The sequence below is a fragment of the Pyrus communis genome, chromosome 8 (assembly GCF_041283825.1).
Source record: "Pyrus communis isolate YQ-2024b chromosome 8, ASM4128382v1, whole genome shotgun sequence".
Classification (NCBI taxonomy): Eukaryota; Viridiplantae; Streptophyta; class Magnoliopsida; order Rosales; family Rosaceae; genus Pyrus; species Pyrus communis.
Window position 1 is genome coordinate 16,047,750 of NC_142572.1, and position 24,460 is coordinate 16,072,209.

General features: G+C 36.1%; 3 protein-coding genes across 3 annotated transcripts; 1 reads left to right on the forward strand and 2 right to left on the reverse strand.

The window, feature by feature from the left end:
* Window positions 1–11,887: 11,887 nt before the first annotated feature.
* LOC137716992 (uncharacterized) lies at window positions 11,888–12,533 on the reverse strand. The gene has a single exon (XM_068456318.2). It carries the CDS (start codon window positions 12,531–12,533, stop codon window positions 11,958–11,960), a length of 576 nt encoding a protein of 191 aa, XP_068312419.2. The 3' UTR covers window positions 11,888–11,957.
* Window positions 12,534–20,256: 7,723 nt separating this feature from the next.
* On the forward strand, window positions 20,257–23,057 carry LOC137717487 (uncharacterized). The gene is made up of 7 exons (XM_068456870.2): window positions 20,257–20,758; window positions 21,007–21,045; window positions 21,141–21,211; window positions 21,528–21,592; window positions 21,841–21,930; window positions 22,011–22,103; window positions 22,245–23,057. The coding sequence occupies exons 1-7, from the start codon at window positions 20,394–20,396 to the stop codon at window positions 22,674–22,676; spliced, it is 1,155 nt and encodes a 384-aa protein (XP_068312971.1). The 5' UTR covers window positions 20,257–20,393; the 3' UTR covers window positions 22,677–23,057.
* A 575-nt stretch (window positions 23,058–23,632) lies between these two features.
* On the reverse strand, window positions 23,633–24,331 carry LOC137718451 (lachrymatory-factor synthase). Its single transcript, XM_068458005.2, has one exon. The coding sequence runs from the start codon at window positions 24,274–24,276 to the stop codon at window positions 23,776–23,778; it is 501 nt and encodes a 166-aa protein (XP_068314106.2). The 5' UTR covers window positions 24,277–24,331; the 3' UTR covers window positions 23,633–23,775.
* Window positions 24,332–24,460: the final 129 nt, after the last annotated feature.

Sequence of the window (24,460 nt, forward strand, 5' to 3'; positions counted from 1 at the left end):
GGTCCCTGCCACAACACCTCATTGGCCCATGCCGAGCCTACTTCTGGCCTCTGCCAGCCGACGTGCTGCACCACCCTGACAATTGCCCCGCCACAGTACTCTCTAAGAAGAAGACAAGGAAAATTAAATTTTTCTTACCTTGGTGTGGCGCAGAGAAGACGAAGAAAGCAACGAAGAATTGTCCCTTGAACGGGCAAAATGTAGAAGATTGCTAGGGGAGGGGGAACACATGTCCTCTGAGCTCTCTCTCTCTCTCTCTCTCTCTCTCTCTCTCTTGTAGGGTAGAATAAATTGCCCTCCAAAGTTGATTTAATACTTAAGGTGGACTTAAATAGGCTTTGAGAGAAATTTATTTCCCTTTCCTAGAAGGATCTAATTTCTTATTAAAGAAGGAATCTACATCAAAATAAGAAGCAGTCCTAAGTTTCCTAAAGCAAGAAAATCTCTACACTTGTTGCCCTTTTCTGCAAGCAGCCCAACAGATGTGGGGGCATTTGTGGAGCCAAAAATAATCACAAGGCGACACGTGGATCTTTGGATAAAAAGACAAGAATACCTTTAAGGCACATCGGGATTCCTACGCGCGAGCAGCGGGCAATCATCTTTCAATCAAGTCAAAAGTGCCCATAATAGGTATTTATTCAAAATCTATTTCATCCATATTCTCCACAAGGTAACCCCAAAACATTCCTTTTAAATTATGTTAATTGGTTAATTAATGGAATTATTGCCTAATTAATCCATTAATTACCAATTAAACTATCAATCACAACCAAAAAATACACAAGAGGTTGGTCACCTTCTCTCCCAAAGGGACCGACCATGCATTATATATTTGACCTCATTTTCTCTAAAAAGCTAGGTCTACACTCTTGCTAAATACTCAAAATTCTCCAAACACTTTTCCCTCAAAAATCTAACTTTGATATCGGAGGTTCTTCAGCCAAAGCCCCCCCCCCCCCAAAAAAAAATTCATCGTGGGCGCGTGAGGCTATTGGCCTTGACCTAAGGTGTTATTTGTTTTGTAGGTGCAATTTTGTCCAAGAACAAAAAGGAAGAAATTTGCATCCACATGCTCCATGATATATTCAAACTTTGAAAACCCAAAGTAGATGGTATACATATTGCACGTGTGAAAACTCACGAACGATATGAGATTTTGCACCAATGAAGTTGAGTTCTATGTAGTCTAAAGTCAATTGGCACTAAAAGGAGAGTCCAACTCCTTATCATAAATGAAAGGTCCCTTACAGACGGGTAGATTTTATATTATATATTTAACCCTATTCTTAGTATATTTTAGAAGAATTTTGATACTTTAAATTGTATTTTCAATATAGGACTTTTGACTTCATCTGGAGAAAAACATAATCAAATGGATGAATTTTGGAGTAATTCTAATTGGAGGATGTTCATGAGTTGCTTAGATTAATTGTGTCAAAATATCAAATTTTTCCACCAAACAGTTATTTTCTGGTGATGGAATAAAGGAGCAGTGCGCGATATTGGAAAATGACGTTTCGGGGCTTGAATTGTGTTTTTGGAGCCCAAGATGACCTCTAATGGGTTCGTGGCCCTCTGGAGATGCGTTCAGAACGTTCTGGTCTTTAAACCAAGCTATCATGGGCCGGATTTGGGGATATTTGAAGCTAAAACGTGGCTGGACAGTCCCTTGCAGATTCTCCTAACCTAATTAGGACTTTATTTTCTAGTATATTGTATTATTATTTGGTTTCCTAGTTGGAACAAAATACTTTCAATTAGGATTTATGCGATAGGTGTAGGATATTTAAGGTGGCCAGCCTTAGTCTTTTCTACCTCTCTTTTATGCAACTTAGGAATTAGGAAATTGGCTAGGGTTCTTGGAGAATTTGATAATTTTACTCTAAGGTGTTTTCATTCTTTTCTTCATAATAATATTTTTCTATGATTTCAATTATGAATATGCGTAACTTATTCGTTTCACCGTTCTAAACTTTCTAATTATCTTAATACTTGATCACCATTATGATATTTAGAAAAGTAATTTGATGCAATTTTGGTCGGAAGGTTCCCTGAAATTGACACTGGCTTCTTATGGTTAATAATTGTAATTTCACTTAAGATGAACACCACGTCGTAAGGGTTGCATGATTTTTCAAAGGGTTTTCACAAAGCATAATGAGTCTCTCATGTTCATATTTGATCTGAACGTTCCGGATTGCATGTTAGATATACATTCTATGTTGGAGGTTCCAAATAGAATATATATTAGGAAAACCTAACCTTCAAAGTGGCATGTGTAGATTATAAGTAATTGGTAAAAATACATAGGATTGCTATGTGATGGAGGAACCCTAGTGCTTTTATAAATTGGTATTTAAAACCCTTTTCTTTTATAGTATTAATTTTGGACGAGTTTATTGCTTGGTTTTTAATTAAAATTTGTTTTTAATATTACCCAAATTCAAAATCTCTTTTCTCAAATTTAAGTTTAAGTAGTTAATTAGGAATTATGTTTACATAAATTATTTAAATATTCCTTGTGGAGAACGACCTTACATGAGCATCTATACTACAATATCCTTGTACTCTTACAAGTATTTTGTGTGATTTTAACCTTCTTTTCGTAGGTGAGAAAAATCCTATCACTTACCTTTCTAACATAGAATGAAACTCCACATCCACACGTTATATACAAAATGGAATATGTAACACTTGATCATAGCTTAATCAGTTAAGCAATAGAGTTAGGTTTCATGTCTTCTCTCTTTTCATTGTATTTTAATTGTTTGTGTTTCTAGAAGGGTAAAGTTTATGTCCTTCATTCTTTTTCATGTATTTTTTTTATCCATTTTTCTTGTATTATGAGGGGTTAGGTTTATATCTCCCTTGACTAGATGTAACTTTTTTTTCGATGTCAATAAAATTCTCCTCGTATGGTTGAGGTTTTATAAAAAATAAAATTTTAAAAAAAAAGTTAAGTAGTGGAGTTAGGTTTAGCTATCAATTCAGTTTATGTTTTGTTGATTCAGTTAGTAGTTGATGTGGCTGGTTTGTAATAGATAATGCTCTTGTATTGAACAACTCAATTACTCCACAGTCTGCACCCATTGTTGATTGAGTGAAAACTTGAAGCAATCACATTTTACAGCTTCTTGATCGATTTCTCAATCTCTCTGAATTTGCTCTTTGTCAGACCAAATAAAATGAAATAGTGATAATACAACAAAAGTATGTATATGTATATTTTGACATCAAGCCAAGTAGTGTACTTCATCGTGTCAATCGTTACATATATTGCTTGAAATCAATTCATAGACCACATCTATTTCTTCGACCAAGCTTCGACATTGACATGTTGTTGTTCGAGTTGAGCCCAGTGACGGATCCAGGAAAAACATTTCGGAGGGTCACATATAACAGTTTACAAACTATTCAGGCGAAGAATTCTCTGGAGAAGGATCCTCGGACCTCAGCACAACTCCCTAAGGGATTGGCACTTTGGATGTGTAGCTGGGCTTTTGCTTGTTGATGTGCTAAAGAAGAGGATAAAGTTAGTTCTGAGAGGTGCCTTTGTGGGGCCTTAGGTGTAGGCCTTGAGGCTCACAATCAAAACTAACTAAGTGCTAGGCATGCCACTATTATCTCAGTATAGCAGATGTAGAACAAGAGTTTTTAGTCAATTACTTGTGCCCCAAGTTACTCGGACTTCTTGTTATCCAAGGATTGTCATGGATGGGTTAAGTCCACATTAAGTTCTTTTTCTTGCCTTATAAACAAGGACTTTTAGTTCATAGTCTTATATGATCGAATAAAGGGAGTCTATATCCCCTTAAGTTATTTGTTTGTTCTTGATTGATTTTAATAATAACATGTCCATTAAACTAACCAGATCCATATACAAATAAGACTCTCAAAGTAGGAAAATAGGTGGATATGACTTGAATATAAATTGAAGAATGCATTAAGTAATAGATCAACAAATTTAGAACATAAATAAAGAGCTTCGGGCAAGATTTCACCTTGTATGGCAAGGTTGAACTTCTTGCAGTTACTTCTCTTTGAATTAACAGAGGTTTGTATGCTAAAAAGGGATGGATAGTAAACAAGTTTACACAAGGGAATCGATACTACGCCACTAAGGGAGATAGCAGAGCTTTAAACTGGACAAGAGATGGCTTGTTGTTAAAAAAAGACTGAATCTAGGTTGATTTCAGTTTTTGGATGCAAATCTGGCTGGAGAGCAGAGTTTGTATGTTTGTTTGTTTGATTGATTGAGTATCCTTGTCTCTAGGGTCTCTTCCTCCTTTTATAGGCAATTTAGCCCGATTGCTATAACTTTGTTCTTGCCCGAAAGCACTTGGAGGGTAGTAAGTCATCAACTTTTTACTTGAAATGCCACTAGAAAGTATTCTTTGGCTGGTAGTAGTTTAGTCTCCATCACCTATCATTTTAATGGTAAGCACGTGGCTTATATCTTGGCTGAGAAGGCTTCAATTTGCCTTTGGGCTTGATGCTGGGCTTCGAGCAGGTCCCCTTTAATTAGGCACTCTTGGGCTTTCTTTCATCTAAGCCCAATGTTCAAATATTAACCCAAACACAAACATTTGTTAGACTTATAATAACCTTAAAAATTAAACTATAGTTCCATCATTCATAACTTATAGAACAAATAACAAAAAGTTTACAATAGTCCTCGATGCGTTTTCATATTTTGAAAAAGTTGCATTATAGCTTCGTTGTCAATGGAAGAAAAAACATTACTCTCAATATAAACCACCATGCTATCACTCAACCATTAATATCCCATTCAGTTGCAATGGAGTATTCACAATATTCATAGCAGAAAAAGCTTTTTCCCTTGAAGTAGTAGCAACAGGTAGAACCAAAGCCAATGTAATTAGCAAATACACATGATTATATACTCTATTTAACCCCGTGTCCAACATTTTTTTGCAAGGCTACCAATTCCTTTCAATTGAGAAACTTCACTACTTGAACGCATATCAAGAATATAATGCCCAAGTTGATCTTAAAGTGCCAAGAGTTGACAAGTAGTAAATTCATTCGGATAAAATTGCGCAATTTGTTTATCAAAAGCTGAGAATGAATCATCCGGGCTCAAACTTTCCAAACAAAGAAGCAACTTTGTATTTACCTTATCAAAATGACTATTTAATTCCACAAGTTACTTATCAACGATAACAACAAAGAGCTCCGCATGATAATGATGGAAGTTTGTGATTATTTGAGCTTCACACCGTGATATCCCTCGAGTAATATATTTGTGGATGCAAACTTCTTCCTCCTTGTTCTTGGACAAAATTGCACCTACAAAACAAATAACACCTTAGGTCAAGGCCAATAGCCTCACTCGCCCACGATGAATTGGGGGGGGGGGGGCGAACTTTGGCCGAAGAACCTCTGATGCCAAAGTTAGAATTTTGAGGGAAAAGTGTTTGGAGAATTTTGAGTATTTAGCAAGAGTGTAGACCTAGCTTTTTAGAGGAGAAAATGAGGTCAAATATATAATGCATGGCCAGTCCTTTTGGGAGAGAAGGTGACCGACCTCTTGTGTATTTTGTGGTTGTGATTGATAGTTTAATTGGTAATTAATGGATTAATTAGGCAATAATTTCATTAATTAACCAATTAACATAATTTAAAAGGAATGTTTTGGGGGTTACCTTGTGGAGAAGATGGATGAAATAGGTTTTGAATAAATACGTATTTTGGGAACTTTTGACTTGATTGAAAGATGATTGCCTGCTGCTCACGCGTAGGAATCCTGATATGCCTCAAGGGTATTCTTGTCCTTTTTCTATCCAAAGATCCACGTGTCGCTTTTTGATTATTTTTTGCTCCACAATATTCATCATCCATGCGTTTAATTTTTTGGCTCTTGGTGTTTATTTATTTTTTATTAAACTAAGGGTCCAAAACTATGTCGTTTTGACAAAGTGATATTTATTAAAAAAAATGATATGAAGAAGAGCCACTCTTACAGTTGGAGGGTATGCATGAAGCCAACTACAATCTTCAAAAGGGCATCACCCAAGTTATCCATGAACATTCACCGAAGTTCGAAGGGTCAGCACTCAAGTTATCCATGGACATCCACTGAAGTTTGGGGGTCAGCTAACCCCCTGCCCCTTAATGCATCCGCCTCTAGTTGAGCCTAGTGCTTGCACTTCTGACAAAAGTCCCATGTCAAAGCTCATGACTTCTTGCATGGCAGACCATTTGGAGCCCACGTCATATTATTTTTGATAACCATGAACAAAGGCCACAAACCATATTTACCTGAAAATGAGTCTTCAACTTCGTTGATATAGCCTGGTGTGCACCTCTTCCTTCAGCCTATAGCATTCGCACTTTATTTGCTTCACTTAATCATTAAGCATAAAATCATTGCTTGTTTACACTTGTTTATTTCTACTAAAACATCAGAGAATGTCCTTCGAAGCCTTTGCTCTGTAAACGATTACACTCAGAAGCACATAAAGATAGAGAGAAGAATAGAGTCGATCGTAGAGAGAGAGAAGAGGGAAAAAGAGAACTTAATATTTGTTTCTTAATGAGGAAGTTACTAATAGTGCCTTTATACCGAGATTACTCACTATTAATAGATTTCCTAACAAATCACCTAATCTTATTACAAGTGACAAGATCTCATTTACACAATATTATACTCCTCACATCCCCCCTCAATCTCTTGTTTGGAGAAATCAAGCACGGGATTGGATCATTGAATCTTAAACAAGGGAGCATTTAAACCCTTTGTAAGTATATCAGCAAATTGTTCTCTCGATGAAAAAAACTGCACAAACAGCTTCTTCTTGGCAACTCTCCCCCGAACAAATTGCACATCTATTTTAATGTGTTTTGTACATTGATGTTGCATTGGATTAAATGACAAAACTCTTGCTGCGAGAATGTCACAAAATAATATAGGTGGTGAACCAACATCAATCTGCAGAAAACTCAATAATTGTTGGATGCAGCCTAATTTAGCCTTAGTTGAGGGCCTAGAAATAGTTTCTTGCTTTTTAGAAGACCAAGATATGGAAATTAAACCCAAAAATACAAACAAACCAATTGTGGATCTTCTGTCAGTGGGAGCCCAATCCAATAAGCATCACTGAATGCTTTGAGCCCTAACTGTACTCTGGAATATGACATACCAAGATGCACAACCTTTCAAATATTTCAAGATCCATGTTATTGTAGCAAAATGGAAAACCATTGGTGTCTGCATAAATCAACACACCTGATGAACAAAAAAAAAATGTACCCGGCCTAGTGAAGGTGAGATACAGCAGAGTTTGTATTACACTTCTATATAAACTTGGATTGTTGTAAGGTTGTCCGTCATCCTTCAAGAGCCTATTATAAGGCAAACATGGAGTTTAATAGGACTTTGAATCACTCCTCTTAGTTTTCTGCAACAATTCCTGGATATACTTGGTTTGTAATAAGAAAACCCTATTTGCATTCTCGGTAATTTGAATTCCTGAAAAGAAATGTAAAGGACCTAAATCCTTAATATCAAACTTAATAGTGAGAGCATTTAACATGTCTGATAACCTCAAAACTATTGCTTTTTAATAATAATATCATCTACATAGAGCAACAAAATCACAACAGAGGAACCAACTTTCTTGACAAACAAGGAAGAATTTGAATAAGATTAATGAAGGTAGAAAGGCAATGAATCTCTCATTCAAAGCCCTAAGGGCTTGCTTTAACCCATAGAGTGATTTATTTATCTTACATACCAATGCAGGATAACTAGGATCCAGAAACTCTGGTGGTTGAGCCATATATACTTCTCCTTGGAGAACATTATGCAAAAAAAAACATTTTTCACATCAAGTTGCCTCAAAGGCCAATCCAATTTTGTTGACAAGCCATAACTAATTTCATTGTGGTTGGCTTCACTACAGGACTAAAAGTTTCCCCATAGTCTAATCCAGGTTCTTGGCTAAACCTCTTTGCAACTAGCCTACCTTTGTGTCTAGTTGTATCCCACTTCTTATTAGATGGTAAAGGCACCAAATTCCATGTACCTTGTTTATACAAGGCATACAATTCCTCCTTCATTGCATTTAACCAAACTAGATCTTTGATTGCAGATTTATACGTAGCTGGTTCAGTTAAAGAAAGATCAATACCCCCAGATTCTTGGTCAACAATGCCTTTGTACAATTATAGTGCCCACTTCTATGAGATTGTGTCATTAAATGTGTGAACTGTTTTGCGTTCAAATAGTTTTATTGTTATATCATTGAGCTAATCTCTATATTTCACATACACACAAACAAAACATGCATACATACAGCCACATTAAATTTACATCTTATGCAAACAAGTAGTACAAGCGGGATTATAAAGAAAAGGCTTTTTAGCCAAAATGGTCACTGAAATTTGCATAACTCCTCATTTTGGTCCCTGAGATTTGAAATCAATACAAGTGGTCCCTGAGATTATCCACCATCAACCATTTTAGTCCTTCTGTGAATACTTATGTTAAACAAAGATTAAAATGACAAAACTACCCTCAATTTATTAAACATTAGGTCATAATTTGACAAAAAACTGAGGGTATTTTTGTCATTTTATCCTTATTTAATGGAGATTTTTTTACGGAATGACCAACATGATTGATGGTGAACAAACTCATGGACCAATTCTATTGATTTCAAATCTCAGAAACCAAAATCAGGAGTTATGCAAATCTCATGAATCATTCGATAAAAAAAACCTTATTGTACATGTATTAAAGAATATGTTAACAAATGTATCAATTTTGTGTGGCTGAATAATGTCACCCATTGTTATCAAAGTATTGATTCACAAGTGCACCATGCATCAATTGTTCGTTAGCTAGCTACGGCTCGTGTTGCACTTTGTTCAGATGGCGGCCGGAGTTCTTGCATGCATGCATGTAAAATACATTCATAAGCTTAGCTGATATTATATTTGTTATGTAATTAATTTCTTGTAGTCAAGTTTCCACCCGTGAGGAATTCAAGAGCCATGCACATTGTCTTTAGAATTTCATAGGTTTGTGGTTTTTGTGGAGCTAACTAATTTGAATTTTCAGCGGTGTATTTTCATACTGTGCATCGACCAAAATTTTTATATAAATATTTTTTCGTATGATCATCACACTGATACGTAATATCAACAATTAGTTTATACAATAGCTTTTGACACGTCTATTCAGGTTTTAGATAGAAGTTCGTGTTGGTGGTTCACGAGGACTTCACGGCGATTCTGACAGAAATTCACCAGTGTACGTTTCTTTTATGATCTGTATAATTAGTAATTAAACTTCTGGACTACATTCTGATACCTACGCTCTGGTTATGTGTGTCCTTTACTCTAAACATTTTCACTCGCACTGATATGTTAGTCTAGTGTAATTAGTTAGCAAGTTTTTATTTATCCGTGTTTTCATATCACGTTCACTTCCGCACAGTGCACATGACTACGTCAACTTCATGTAACGGCCATCATGCCTCGATTGGGGACAATTTGGTATCAGAGCCAATCCCTGGCCGGATGTGTGTCGACGAGGACGTCGGGCCCCTAAGGGGGGTGGATTGTAACATTCCACATCGCCCATGGGAGTGAATCCTGTAAGCCTTATATGTATATTCCCATCTCTACCTAACACGAGGCCTTTTGGGAGCTCACTAACTTTGGGTTCCATCGGAACTCTGAAGTTAAGTGAGTTCGCGCGAGAGCAATCCCAGGATTGGTGACCCACTGGGAAGTTCTCGTGTGAGTTCCCAGAAACAAAACCGTGAGGGTCTGGTTGGGGCCCAAAGCGGACAATATCGTGCTACGGTGGAGTCGAGTCCGGGATGTGATGGGGGCCTGAACCGGGATGTGACAGCTTTTGTATTTATTTTTTAATATATACACACACACACACACACCATATTTAAGATTATAAATACAATGTTATTGTACACTCATATTATAACATTTAAATTGATAACGTCGGGGACACACTCATGCTGAAATTTTTTATACGTCTCTTATAAACCCACAAAAGAAGTGATTTGGTCTTTGAAGATGGCCAACCGCACGGATACTGATAAACCAAAAAAGAAGTAAATGCATGCAAAAACCATGGATGATAAAACATAGTACTGGTTTGGTACTGAGGTGATTCTGAAAAAAGCTGGTATCAAAAAAAGCTGTGAGCTGTTTTTGTGTTTGGTAAACATTCAGCTTCAGCTTTTTTTCACAGTTTTGGGTGAAAAAAAGCCAAAAACAAGAAGCTGCAAAACCCAGCTTTGAAAAACTGGCTTTTTTTCACATCTGTTTTACATAAAAGTTTACCAAATACTATAATACTGCTTTTTTTTTTCAAAAGCACTTTTACAAAAAAGTTTACCAAACACTCTACTGCTTTATTTCACAGCTGCTTATTTTCACAGCACAGCAGAAGCAGCTTTTTTTCAAAGCACAGCAATACCAAACCAGTCCATAGTATGCTACCCCTCCATCTTACACTGCCAACAAAACTATCTAGCTAACAAAGACGTGAAGAATGACCCATCAATGGAAAAGATTAACGTTCGATAAAATCTTTAATTGTGGGAAGTTATTGGAATGGACAACTAAAACGTAAACAACATGTTGAAATATCCTAACTTCACTCCAACTAATACCGAGATTTTTTGTGATAAAATTTCACACCTGATAGATTGTGCATGTGGTAATTACCAAGTTGAAAACAATATTGGTGTTGTTGGCAATGTGCCTTCGGCCCGTCTCTATCATAATTTTATATGGTATCAGAGCTAGAGTGTGGGCATGTACTGCCATGTGATGGGTGGGTCCCCTTGGCCCCACACGATGATGGTAGGCCCCTTGGCCCTGCATGTAGGGTGAGTCCCCTTGGCTCCATGTGGTTGTTGATGTGTGGATCTTCCATGTGTGACCCACTAATTAGGTCCCACATGAGGGGGCGTGTTGAAATATCCCACATCGACCTTATCTCTGTGAAAAGAAAGTTTAAATATCCTAACCTCACTCCAACTAATACCGAGATTTTTTGTGAAAAAAACCCCACACTTGATAGATTGTGCAGGTGATAATTATCAAGTTAGGAACAATATTGGTATTATTAGAAATGGGCCTTCGACGCGTCACTCTGAGAATATTCTACACAACACACTATGCCACCACCTTACTTTCCCACCAACATGTTTGTGATTGTGAAGTTTAGTTTGTTAAAGTACACAAGACGCGTTCAAAAAAAAAAAAAAAAGGTACACAAGACAATTCCTATCGAAATATTGACAAAATAGATTATTTACAATATGTGATGAATAGTTGTAGAATAAGGGGAGAAAGCAATTATGTCAATGCAATTACCATAGTTATGTCAATGCACCATGCATGGTGCGAGTTCGACCCCATTCTTCCTAACAATTACAATTTAACCCACTAAAATTATGTTTTGTTTAAAAAAAAAAGTTGCCGGCATTTGATATATGCTCAAATAAACAAGACTGTATTTTCCACCAAAAGAAAAACGAGACTGTATAAGCTCAATTTTATACAAGGCGTTTATGTATTCCTTCATAGGCCAATCCTATAAGACCAAGTATGTATAAAGAAATGAAATAGAAATTTGGCACAAACTTAGTTAGGTGCTAGGGCTAACTAATCAACAACATAGGCAAGTGTTGAATTGTTCTGAAGAATCTTCAACCCAGTATCCCTTGTTTAAATCCTCCTTCTTCCCTTAAGGTAGTTTAGAATTATAGTATCGCTTGTAATAAAAAAAACTAATCAATCACAGTAAGATTAGCATTAGATTGTTACATTTCTTGTAAATGGAAAGTACCCCTTTTGACGCTAACTATGATGGGATGGTGGTTGTGTTACATAGAGAAAAAATTAATAAAGTCTTTCCAAATTAAAAAGGTTTACAATTTAGAGTTTAAAGTTTAAGGTTTAGGGCTGATTAGTTCTTCCCGGTTGATTGCGGAAATACAACTAGAGCTCCTTGCAATACCCCCATTGCTCTTTCGAACACTCTCATCTCTAGGACTCATAGATTTTGCCCTAATTCTTGAACTCTTTAGGAAAATCTCTCTGATGGCCTCAGCTTGGTACAAAACGGGGTATGTCCTACCAAGCCAATTGAACTTTTCACAAGAACTCATATGCTCATTCACAGCCGCTTCTCGTTTGCCTCCATTCTTGTCCATCTCTTCCTTCACAGCTTCAGCACATAACCCACAAATTAACTTCCCCGAAAACTGGCTGCGCACACGATCTATGTACTCGTTCATGCACTCCTCGGACGGGCCACAGCACTCACACTTGGCATCCTCAACCTCAGATACGGTTGGAACATGAATGTCATCGTCAATGGCTTCTTTGCTGCTGATGCTGCTGCTTAGTTCAGCTGAGATGTCAGATATGGTTCTTTGGAGACTTCCCATTGAGAGTCTTAGTGGCTTGCGGACAATGTTGGCCTTAGAGTATGAACCCATCTGGTTTTCTCTGTTTAGTGGCATGAGGGTGAACTTGTTGAAATTCTATGTACTTTGAAATTTTGGGTTTGAAGATTTATGGACTTGTAGGTTCTACTTGTAATTTAAATTGTTTTCTGTTTTTTCTCTAGATGTAAGTGTATCGGAACTATGAGTACATGTGAAAGAGAGACACAGAGAGAGAGAGAGAGAGAGAGAGAGAGAGAGAGAGAGAGAGAAGGCTTCTGAATAAGCAAGATTTTTCATGAAGTGTTGAAAGATAATAGGTCTTTTCTGCTTTTTCTCATATGGAAGGATTCTACTTTTATTGTTTTGGTTTAAATGCAGTATTATGCAGTTCGTTTAGAAACATTTGTGTGGTGATTTCTTATTGTTAACTACTTTGAAAATATAGTACTGCTGGAAGCCTGGACATCATCAACTCTTTTTTTCTTTATTTCTAAAATTAATAAAGTGTTTTGCAGTTGAACTGCCAATTTAGTCCTTGAATTATCATATGAGTAAAAATTAGGTCCTTAAATTATTTTTTTTTTCTTCAGAAAAATCAATCATTGAATTATAAAAATCTGTCAAATTACATCCCTAATATTAGATTCAAAGCTACTATATTCAATTTTCCGTCAATTCAAGTCACGTTACTTGCATGTGATACACATTAAAGGGTAGATTGATAATTTTCCATATAGAAATAGTGTATGTGGTTAGTTTTAGATATTAAATTAGACGTTAAATTCACAACGTATATAAAATGCTAAGGGCTTATAGGCAAGAAAATTACCTATTACACTCTAAAATGTGTCAAGTGACTAAAGTTGACGAAAAATTGAATAAAATAGTTTTGAATATAATAGTAGGGATGAAATTAGCAATTTTTAATGAGTTTAAGGACTTATTTTACTGAAAAAATAATTCAGGGACCTAACAAAATAATAATTCAGGGATCTAATCTTCACTGAGGTGATAGTTCAGGGACTAAATCAGTACTTCACTCTTATGTTGTGGAGGCATTATTAATTTTCTTTATTTCAAACTGGAAAAAAAAAATAGGAATTCAAAAACTAGGGTTTGATCTAAAGAGCTTTAACTTCACGAGATAAATAATAATAATAATAATAATAATAATAAATAAATAAATAAAACCCACCATGCAAGTGAAAAGTAGAGAGATTATAAGAAAATTGTGGTCATATCAGATCCTCACATGTATTCGACGGTGTGAAGAAGAAAAGCACTTGTTGATCGAGCAGTCAGTATTTCTTTTGTTGGGGAGACAGAAAACAACGGTAGGAGTTTTACTTAAAAGGAAAAGCAGGAAGGTGGATCACTTTTAACTATTTTGTGAAGCAACTTCTTGTTCAAGTTTGAGAAGGCAACACAAGAACTTCATTAATTAATGAAAATTACACCACAAAAAGGGGGAGTGAACCCTGTTTGTTTGATGAATATTGAAAGCGCAAGTTAGCTTATTTCTTATACTGTCTAAGCGAAGAAGACTTGGATCGCACGACAACTCATTGAAGAAGATCATATCTCGTGGACTTTGTATGGTAAGATTCATATGCATTCATTTAGGAGATTACAATTGAGTAATTGAGTTATATTACGATTGTAAAAATCTTTATTCATTAGTGAATTCTTCAACCGACAATGTACTAGTGGATTTTTCTCATTGTATAAAGGGTTTTACCACATAATAAATATCGTTTATCTTTCACTTTTATCTCCATATTTTTTGTTGTTCTTCACTGTTACATAGTAGGATTGAAATAGACATTCAATCCCATCTTGTGTGGATTTTAATTGGGATTGTTTATTTGTTAGGTTTGAGTTACTCAATCCATCTGCGGATTTGGGCTAATTACGAAAGATATTCAACAATTGGAAGAACCGAACTTCACTGGGCCAATCGGTATAGGCTAGCTCAACTTTGAGAAGGCCTACATAGCCTGATTGTGACATTCATTTGTGGCTGAGGCCCTTATCACCCAGCCCAGCAATAAAAACAATCATTAGAAATAATAATTATTAATCTCACCGTTATTAAAAGGGTATTATCTACATACCTATTTTTATTTCTCATACACTTCTTTGAATCTTTTATGGATATAATGAGTTGAAGAAGATGGGCAAAGATTAACAAGAGTGTATGAGAGGTAAAAAATAGGTGTTTAAATAGCATTTTCCTATAAAAAGAAAGAGGACTGGCCGCAAGATGTGCGATAACACAGACACGATTTGAGAAACCCTAAGAACCTCACAAAGAGGGTCTGGAGAAAATTCTCATTCCTATAAAAATGCATAAATTAATTTGTTATCTTTTAATTAGGGGAACTTGGCAGTGCTTTTTAGTGGTTAAAAGTGTTAACGTTTTCGGATAATAAAGAGTGTTTTTCCTTGACAGTGCTTTTAGAAATGCTTGAATTTTTTTAGGTGGAGTGGGTGAGCTTAGCCTCACAATGAGTTAGCAATAATGTGATTCAAATTCCTCTTTGCGCGAGAATCGAACCTAAGACTTCTCACCTACAAGTGAAAAGGAATACCACTAGACCATAGTACTAAGTGGCAAAAACACTTAAATTTTAAAATAAAAAATTGTAATTTTAATTAAATCTTACTTCTCACACACCTCTTGATAATTTATGTCCTTTGATCTTTTTTAATTCATCCGAACCGACGATCAAAAATTAGAAAGATGTGTATGGATATTACACCCCAATAAAAATTGTAACCTTATGGTTTAGGGCTAATGCTTTGACGTGACCTCATTATGAGGCTTATCATCCCATACAACGAATCTTTCACCATGTTTTAATCACAAGATTTCTATCAATAATGAAAGCAAAATACTTATGCAAGATTATGGGGTTGTCCTATTTGACATGGGTTTCATACCATTTTGAAAAATGAAGGTTATTATACCAAATGAAAAAGACCACATGCCTTTTTCACGTAATTTTTTCGTTTAACTGTGGTGTATGAGCTGTTACGCGTCTGTGCTAAGGTGTAATATTTTTGTTTTATCGTCACCCAGTATTACGGTCTGGTGATATTCTTCTTCATTGTAAGTGAGAGGTTTTAGGTTCAAATCTTATAGATGGCAAATTCGATACCAAATTAAGTTCCCCATTGTATGGCTTATAGCCACTTAGCCGAATTCCCCATTCCTTTAATGTAAAATATATCGTTGTACTGAAGAAAAAAATCGTTTGTTTTATCAACCCATTTTAGGGTCACCGCCTATTTCTATATTGTGCATATTCTCTCTGTAATTATGCTAGAAAAGTCTATTATCTCAAAATAAATTGGGCACATCATTTAATCAAAATCAGGAGTCGTCTAGGTTTTGAAAATTTTCCCAGGTTACATCCATAGCTATTCCATATGAGTCGACAAGAACTGACTTTCAGAGCTTTCATTTTGGATAATGCTAGGAATATTAAATTTTTTAACCAAATTTACAAGTATGCGTCACCAATAGTAAATAAGTACGTTAATCAACACTTAAATAATAATTCAATCATTTTTAACTACATCATTTAATTTATAAAATTTAATCTTTCTAATATTATTCGTTTGTTTTAAGCTTTTATGAACCCCAATAACTGATAAACACTTTTTCCAAAGAGCGGAGTTAATTTCCAACTTCCAAAAGAAAGTAGCGCCTAATCCCGCATTATTACTTCAGACAAAAATATTATCACGCAACCCAAAAACAAGACCAATCAATTAACATGTTATTTTTTTCTTGCACTTTTTTCTTTCCTCTCTATAAAAGTGTCGCTATTGAAAACTACATGCACCAAAAAACATCATCTTCATAGACTTTTGAGGGTAAAGAAGCCAAAAATTCCTGTGTCCTTTTATGGCCTTGAAAACTTGCTTTCATAGCGATGCCTACGGTCAGAAGCATAAGAGCCAACGGCAAATTTGGTGAGCTAACCATAATCCGAACTCGATATCCCATCCTTCATCATCGGTTACCGGTTGAACTATTCTCAAAGGCTAAACATAATTATTATTATGATGAGCGAGAACCCCTTTTTTTTTTTTCTTTTTTTCTTTTTTTCTTTTTTTTGTGTGTGTGTAAAACGATAGATATTGTTAGATTAACCACTGATGGGGTTTGAACCCACTTCTTCATGCAATGGCTCAACATCTTTCGACCATTGTGACAAAAGACCACTTGCATAACCTGTTAATTCGATTTAGAGACAACAATATGGTTATAGTAGTTATCAATTTAGAAACTTCTTATTTACTTTGAATAATTAAGTTTTATATTTGAAAATGAATTATTCGGCACCAAATAACATAGTGAGCATCACCACATCATTATATATCAATGTAAAGGAAATTGTTATTAGCATTTCAAAATTTTCAATCTGCACTTCAAACTTTTTGTATTTAGAAAGAATAATACGTGTAAAATATGATTTTTAGAGTGCTAATAACAATTTTCCATAAAATTATGAACTGAATCTATTAATCAATTAATCGTCCAAGACAAATAATAACGTGGTGAGCCATCAATATTATCCCTTGAGTTTAGGATTATCTTCCCCCCTTAATATTTATGATAATGAATTTTGACTAGTGAGGTTTTAAAAATACAATTACCTGATAAGACTTCTACAAAAATTATCTCTCTTCCTCTATTTGTCCAAGTGCGGACTCGTCTCCTTATTTCTTTACTTTTTCTTTTTGTTATTTCTTCTTCCTCTTGTTCCAGTTCACGTAAAAATCAAAACAAGTTCCATCACGGCAAGCTAGGCTTGTGGTGTGGTGAAGTCTCCTTATTTCTTTACTTTTTCTTTTTGTTGGTGTTTTGTTGTTTAACGAGAATGGAGCTTGATTTGATTAATTTCTTCAAATTGCATGTTTTATTCTTAACCTATCATATAGGAAGATGATCATTGAAATTATGTCCAAGCCGCTCCTAATCAGAGTACGAATTATCTACCTATATCATAGAGATTTTGTATTTTTTGAAATCAATTTATATAACAGGTTAATTGTGTTATCTATTTATATGACATATTATTTTCGATATTCGACCTGTATCAATAATAACTATATTCTTGTATCACAGGTTATGTGTTTTTCTTGTAGGTATATCTTGTTTTTGTACCTTTTTAATTTGGTTTGCAAGTGTTGGTATGTATTTGTTCCTTTAGTAATTAGGTTGTAGTTTATGTTTGTATATTGTTTTCTGTGGGAAGATACATATCGAGTAGATTGAAACTAATTCAATTTTAAATATTCAAAATTCAAATACTACCAAACAATAATATAATAGAAGATTTTAATTTAGGGAACTTTAATGAAAAGCTCCCGGTACTGTTTACTTTAACGAAAAACCACATTTTTACACTAAAAAGTTAATCCTAGTACTATTCACTTTACTCTTTATTTTGTCCTTATCGTTAAAATTCAAAGTTTTTAAACCCTTTTCTTTAGTTTTTCTTTTAATTTATCTCTAATAAAAAATGTAAAATGAGTATAATAAAAGAATCAGTGGACAAAAAAGTAAAACTGGATTGAATCTTATAGCAAGTTGAATTTTAAAACCCGATTTAAATATTTTTTTTTATTATATCTATAAATAAAGAGAGAAGGTAAAAAGGGTAAAGCTTTCATAATATTTAAATTGCTCCCCTTCCACCTTTTTATTCACTCGTAGGATTCAAACGGTTCAGAAGGGTCTCTCTTCTCGAGATTTCATATATAGACAGCTATCTCTCGAGCACTAGGTTAAAAAAAATCACAACAAAACCATGTAGGGTGGGTAATTTGTTCATTATTTTTCAACATATATTTAATTAAACAAACAAAAGTAAAATATGGTGTACGCATGCATGGGAGATGGTGTTGACAAATAAACACAGATATCAAGTCAAGGGATTTGATATCAAATAATCAAAATCCCGATTTTATTAATAATTAGCCGTGTTTAGCGGTGGAACGAAACAGGCAAGCTTTCTTTCTTTTTATTTATTTATTTATTTTCTTGGTAAGAAACAGATTAGCCTCAAGACTCGGTCTCGTTCAGATTTATAAGTAAGCTACGCGTCGTGTATTTTTGTAGGAAGCGTGTACGGATCTGAGCGACGAGAATCCAGAGGTTTTCTGACCTGGAAATATATGTTGGATGCATGCTTACGTGGAATACTTGAGGCTTTGTGTGCGATTGAAGATTTTCGTCCAATCCTTTAATCACATCTGTTTATTGTTTATCATGCAGTCAATTTTTGTCAGATACTGTTTATATTCAATTTTAAATAAAAAAAATTTATAATGATTTCTGAACATATTATTACGATAAACGAATATAATTAGAGGATCCTAAAGATCCTCACAAAAATAATTCGGCTAGGATCCTCCTGGTTTGTATACCTCTTGTAAAATAATTCTTCTCTCTTTGGCTGGCAATTTTGAACAAGGGACTTGGCTGGCTCAATTTGGCAGCTTAATCCTTGACGGCTAAAGATGGAATTAATCTATGTTAATTAACTGTAAATCAGATTTAATTCAATCTTATTTAACTGCCGTTGATTTGCTGTAAATTGGATGTGGTTCATTTGAGTTTTGAGTTTTTGGAAAATACAGTGAGAATCAAGTATGTATCATAACACATAAAATTTCTGTGGTGACAATCGTAAATTACTAATTTAAGACACAATCGTAAATTGATACATTTATAAGAGATAAAAATGGTAATGTGATTTGTGTACGTAATTATCAAAATAAAACAAGTCATAATATCCCTAATCCTATTGTCCTTATTATTAGTTGGTTAAGAAAATACCCCTATGGCATAGTCACTCGATGTGCTACTCTTTTGGGACTGCTTTTAACCGAAAATATTTTTTGACAACCAAAAGTGCTTATTGACTTCATTTAACCAAAAAAACTTAAAAAGTATTTTTAAGTTGCAAAAACATTGTTAGAACTTTAAATAAAAACTTCAACATATTTTTGTTGTTTTTTTCTTCTTCCCTAACCCACATGTCATCATACCGTATCTCTAATTTAATAAAATAAAAATTTAAGCCTCACGTTCAGTCTCCCTCTCTCTTTCACGTCTCTCTAAAGGGTAATGTTAGGGAGATTGAAATTTTAAACTAAATTTGCAAAACACATCATGTATCACTAATAGAAAATAAGCACGTTAATCAATACTTAAAGTAATAATTCAATTATTAACGTCCACATTATTTGATTTAGAAATTTAATCACCTAAAATTACTCTTCTCGAAAACTTATTTCTCTTTCATATATATATATATATTTTTTTTTTGTATTTGCTTGCACATAGTTTATGGGCTTCATCGTGTTACGGATTAATAAAAACGCTTCTAAACAAAATTTTTTAATACAAAGTCAAGCTCAAACAAGCCGTGCATGATTCGAGCCGAGCTGCTCAGCCAAAACTAACGTAACGTATATAATTGCGCGCACCTTAATCTGGCCAACTGCCTGTCCACATATTAAAAGTTTGACGTAGACCTTTAAAATCCCACCGTCCACAGCCGAAATCACCACTCCATCAGCCAACACGATCCCGCCACGTCACCAGGCCACAAAGCAATTAATCCTCCTTGCTCTTCCCGCTTTCTCCCGGCACCACATTAGTTAACAAACCCCAAATCCAAACCGTGAACAACCGGGACCCACTAAAATCAACGCCCAAGATTGACCGCTACTATTTCGGAAACGACAAATTACGTTATAAAATCCCAATGAAACCGGCAAATACGTTTCCTTCTTCCTTTTCCATTTCGTTTCCTTTTTTTCCACCTTCTGCGTTTCTTCTCCCGAATTGGATTCCCGGAATCTAATTCCCCTCTCCTCCCTCTCTCGATCTTCACCGTCGATTCCTTGGCCATGTCGACGGCGGAGATGGAGCAGCTGACCTCCGGAGCCAGCAACCGCATAATCCCGATCCTCAAAACCCTAAGAGGCTTCCTCCTCCTCATCCACACCTTCTTCCTCTCCTTCCTCCTCTTCCTCCTACCCCGCCGTCGCCGCAGCGGAATCTCGGAGTCACTGCTCGATGCGCCGTCGTCGAAGAAGCGAAAGTCGGCTTTCAGGAGAGAGGAGGAGGACACCTTCAGGCGCAGAGCATTGGCTGAGGGGTATCACACCGGCGACGCCCACTGCTGGTACCGCTCTGCCACGTTCTTGTTCTTTGGTGGTCGCAACAACGCCCTCTTCTGTCGCTCATGGTTCCCGGTCTCTGGTATTCCAAGGTAAATTCTTCATCGTCTGAATTTCTGTGTAATTTCATTGGTTTTTTTTTTTTTAATTTAATTTTATAATTTTCTGTATTTCACGTGTTGTTAAATTTTAAAATTGTTCTGTATTGTGCGTAATTTAACCGAAAAATTAGCAAGTAATTTCAGTTTTGGGTTTCTTGCCGTTGCTTCTGTTCTGTATAATCTTCGCAAGTTCTGATTGTCATTAGTAATTTATTATTTTTAATTTTTTGAAATTTCAGGGGTATTTTGATCATCATACATGGGCTTAATGAGCATAGGTAAAATTTCAGGAGCATTTTCTTTTGTAATTTGATGGGGTTTTTCTTGAAGTTATGTTGGTTTAATAGAAATTTGGCTTTATATTTGTTTGCAGTGGAAGATATGCTGATTTTGCAAGGCAACTAACCTCATGCAACTTTGGGGTGTATGCAATGGACTGGATAGGTAGCTAAATTTTTAAGATTTGTACTCGTTTTGGCGCTTTTGCTTTTATGGTTCAAACCAAACATCACTACGTTTTAAGGTCCACGCGTGGTTTATGCCTAAGGGAGGAAGAGAGGATAATGGAGTCTTATGATACTGAAATTTGAGCTCTTTTGCATTATTTATGTCTGGACCTTGTGAGGACTTGTGGGAATACCTCATTTGCATTATGCTAGGAGTTTGTTGAATGGAAATGTGGACATGACTACTTAATTCGGATGATTTCTTAAGTTGTTGGATTTGCGTTTATATTAATCTATTGTTCCCTTTGTGGTAGGTCATGGCGGCAGCGATGGATTGCATGGATACGTTCCTTCACTTGACTATGTTGTTGCTGATACTGTAAGTTCAGCAGCATTTTCTCCAATTGATTATAAATCATGAAGTTCCATTCAACTCAGCATGGATAATTGGATATCCCCTCATCTCAAATATTTAGGATTTTTCTGTATAAACATAGCATTTTCGACTACATAGATGGGAGTTTAGTTTCTTTTCTTCATAATATTATGTACTGTATGTTTGGTTCCAAGTGGCTCTACTTTAAATCCCCCTGAAGTTTGACTGTTTTGATCCTACTCTTTCAATAGGGTGCTTTCTTGGAGAAGATTAGGTTAGAGAACCCTGGAGTACCATGCTTCCTCTTTGGGCACTCAACAGGAGGAGCTGTTGTTTTGAAGGTATGCCATCCAAAAATCTACTGACCGTCCAACTCGTTGAGTTTTAAGTTTATCATTAATATTGCTTAACGATTGTGTAGGCGGCTGCCACCCCTCAAATTGAAGGAATGCTAGAGGGTATTGTACTGACATCACCAGCTTTGCGCGTTAAGCCAGCGCATCCAATTGTTGGGGTATGTGCTTTACTGCATCCCAAACTATGTTTATGTGCTTTTAGGCGATTTTTTCTTCCCTAAGCTTGAAACTGTGTTGAACACATGATCGTCATATGGTTGCTTACATCTTACAAACCTCTCTCTGATGTCCGAATTTAGGCTGTGGCTCCAATTGTTTCTCTGGTCGCTCCCAAGTTCCAGTTTAAAGGTGCAAACAAGAGGGGAATTCCAGTGTCGCGGGATCCTGCACAATTGTTGGCCAAGTACTCTGATCCCCTGGTCTATACAGGTCCAATCAGGGTCCGAACAGGCTATGAGATATTGCGGATCTCCACTCAATTGACACGGAACTTTAAGTTTGTGAATATCCCCTTCTTTGTTCTTCATGGTACTGCTGATAGAGTCACCGATCCGCTAGCCTCCCAGGACCTCTACAATGAGGCAGCATCCGAGTTCAAAGATATAAAGCTTTATGATGGTTTCTTGCACGACCTTCTGTTTGAGCCGGAGCGTGTAGAGATTGCACAGGATATAATTGACTGGATGGATAAGAGATTGAGTGCTGGCGTCGAAGATGTTAACGGCCTGTAATTCAATTCGCCTACCCCTATTCCGAAAAAAAAAAGAAAAGCATCGGAAACTTACATGCGTAGGGAATCCTCGTTTTTGAAGCAGTTAGGCCATATATCCTACTACATAATTTTAGCAGTTGAAAGTTATTTACATTTAAGCGGGTTTGTTGTGATCATTCTTCAACGCTGGTGTCGTTTTTCGTTTGGTCCTGCCGCGGTTATGAAGTTGGGGATGGAGACCGGAGAGCATCAGAAAAACTCACATTCTGTGGAAGGGTGAGGTGTTTTCGGTGGTCCAATGTAGCTAACTTCCTAGCTACATAGCAAGATTGATTTCTAAATGTGTATAAAGAATATGTTCATATCTTCTGGATCAATGTTCAACCACATATTGACTTAACCAATCGTTTCACTTTTGTCATGTACGTATTTTTGTTTTGAGAGGCAATAGGAATGGTGCTAGTATTTATCGTTCATGCTCACAAGTCACGGTGGGTCGTTGTGTATTTGTTGAGTATGCTAGGATAACTTAAAACGATAATGATTGATGCCACAAAACCATGTGAATTTTTTTAATGTGACCGGAATACGGATACACAACGTATTTTTATATAAATGGTTGAAAATTTTATTTTTTAAGTTATTAACTTTTTAACATATATATTTTATCATTTATATAATGACACGTGGTGTATCACTTCGTGTTCTGTCTACTCTGAAAAATCTCTCCAAAACCACTATGATGTGCATGTGATTCTTATTGGGTCAATTTATAACGTTAGCGTTAAGCAAAGTTTTCGCATCACATCGCATAATGTAAACCTTTTATTTTTCCGGATGATATTTGGAAATCAGTCCACACAAAATTTGTGGTGAATGCTCCAAACAAATTAGCTAGAAACTCCTTCCTTTTGACATAAATTCACCGATTTTTCATAGGGCTTTAATCATAAGCCCCAAAAAAGCAAAAGATAATTTGTGGGTAATTCTCACACGAGGGTATTTATTATTGAACGAAGAGAAAGATGGAACTTAAGAAGTCGGGTGCACGGCTAAACGCGAAGAGAAATTCATTACAAAATACATAAACATGCTAATACTATAAGCACACAAAAATATCAATTAGTAGTAGATGGAGGAGCATGCTCCATGATCGTCTTTCCTATCAGCTGAAGAGAAGAATCAAGATACGAAAGAAAATCATCCAATCCCCACCCTTCGATCGGATCGCAAACAACCGACCACTCAATCTTGCACCCATCTCCGCCGTCCATCGCAACTACTTGCATTGTTGCAACGTACGACTTAAACCCGAGATTGCTCTCCGTGATCTCGTAGCTCAAGCACCGTTGGATCGGATCAATGGTCAACAACTTCTCGTTTGCCCACTTGATGCTGGACTCATCATTATCAACAGGCGCACTCGCGCAGTACCGGATCACACCCGGCTGGCCAGGGACGCCCTCCACTTGGCGGCACGTGGCAAGCGTTGGGAACCACTTGTGTAAGTTGCAGAAATCGGCCAGGGCCGTCCAGGCTTGCTCCGCTACCGTGCGTTTCAGCTCGGCGGAGGTTTTGCCTTGCCATTTGGACTGCTTCTGATCGTCTTCTTCCTCCATGAGAAATAGAGAGAGAGAGAGAGAGATTCGAAAAGGAGAAAGTGAAAATTTGTGCGTTTTATTTAGTCCATATATTTGTGTGTGTTGACTGCTGTTTGAGTGGAAAGGTGAGTCACGCAAGATTCTTCGTTTCCTCGTCAATTATTTTACTTGGTGGATGCTTAATTGGTGGCCAACTGGAGGA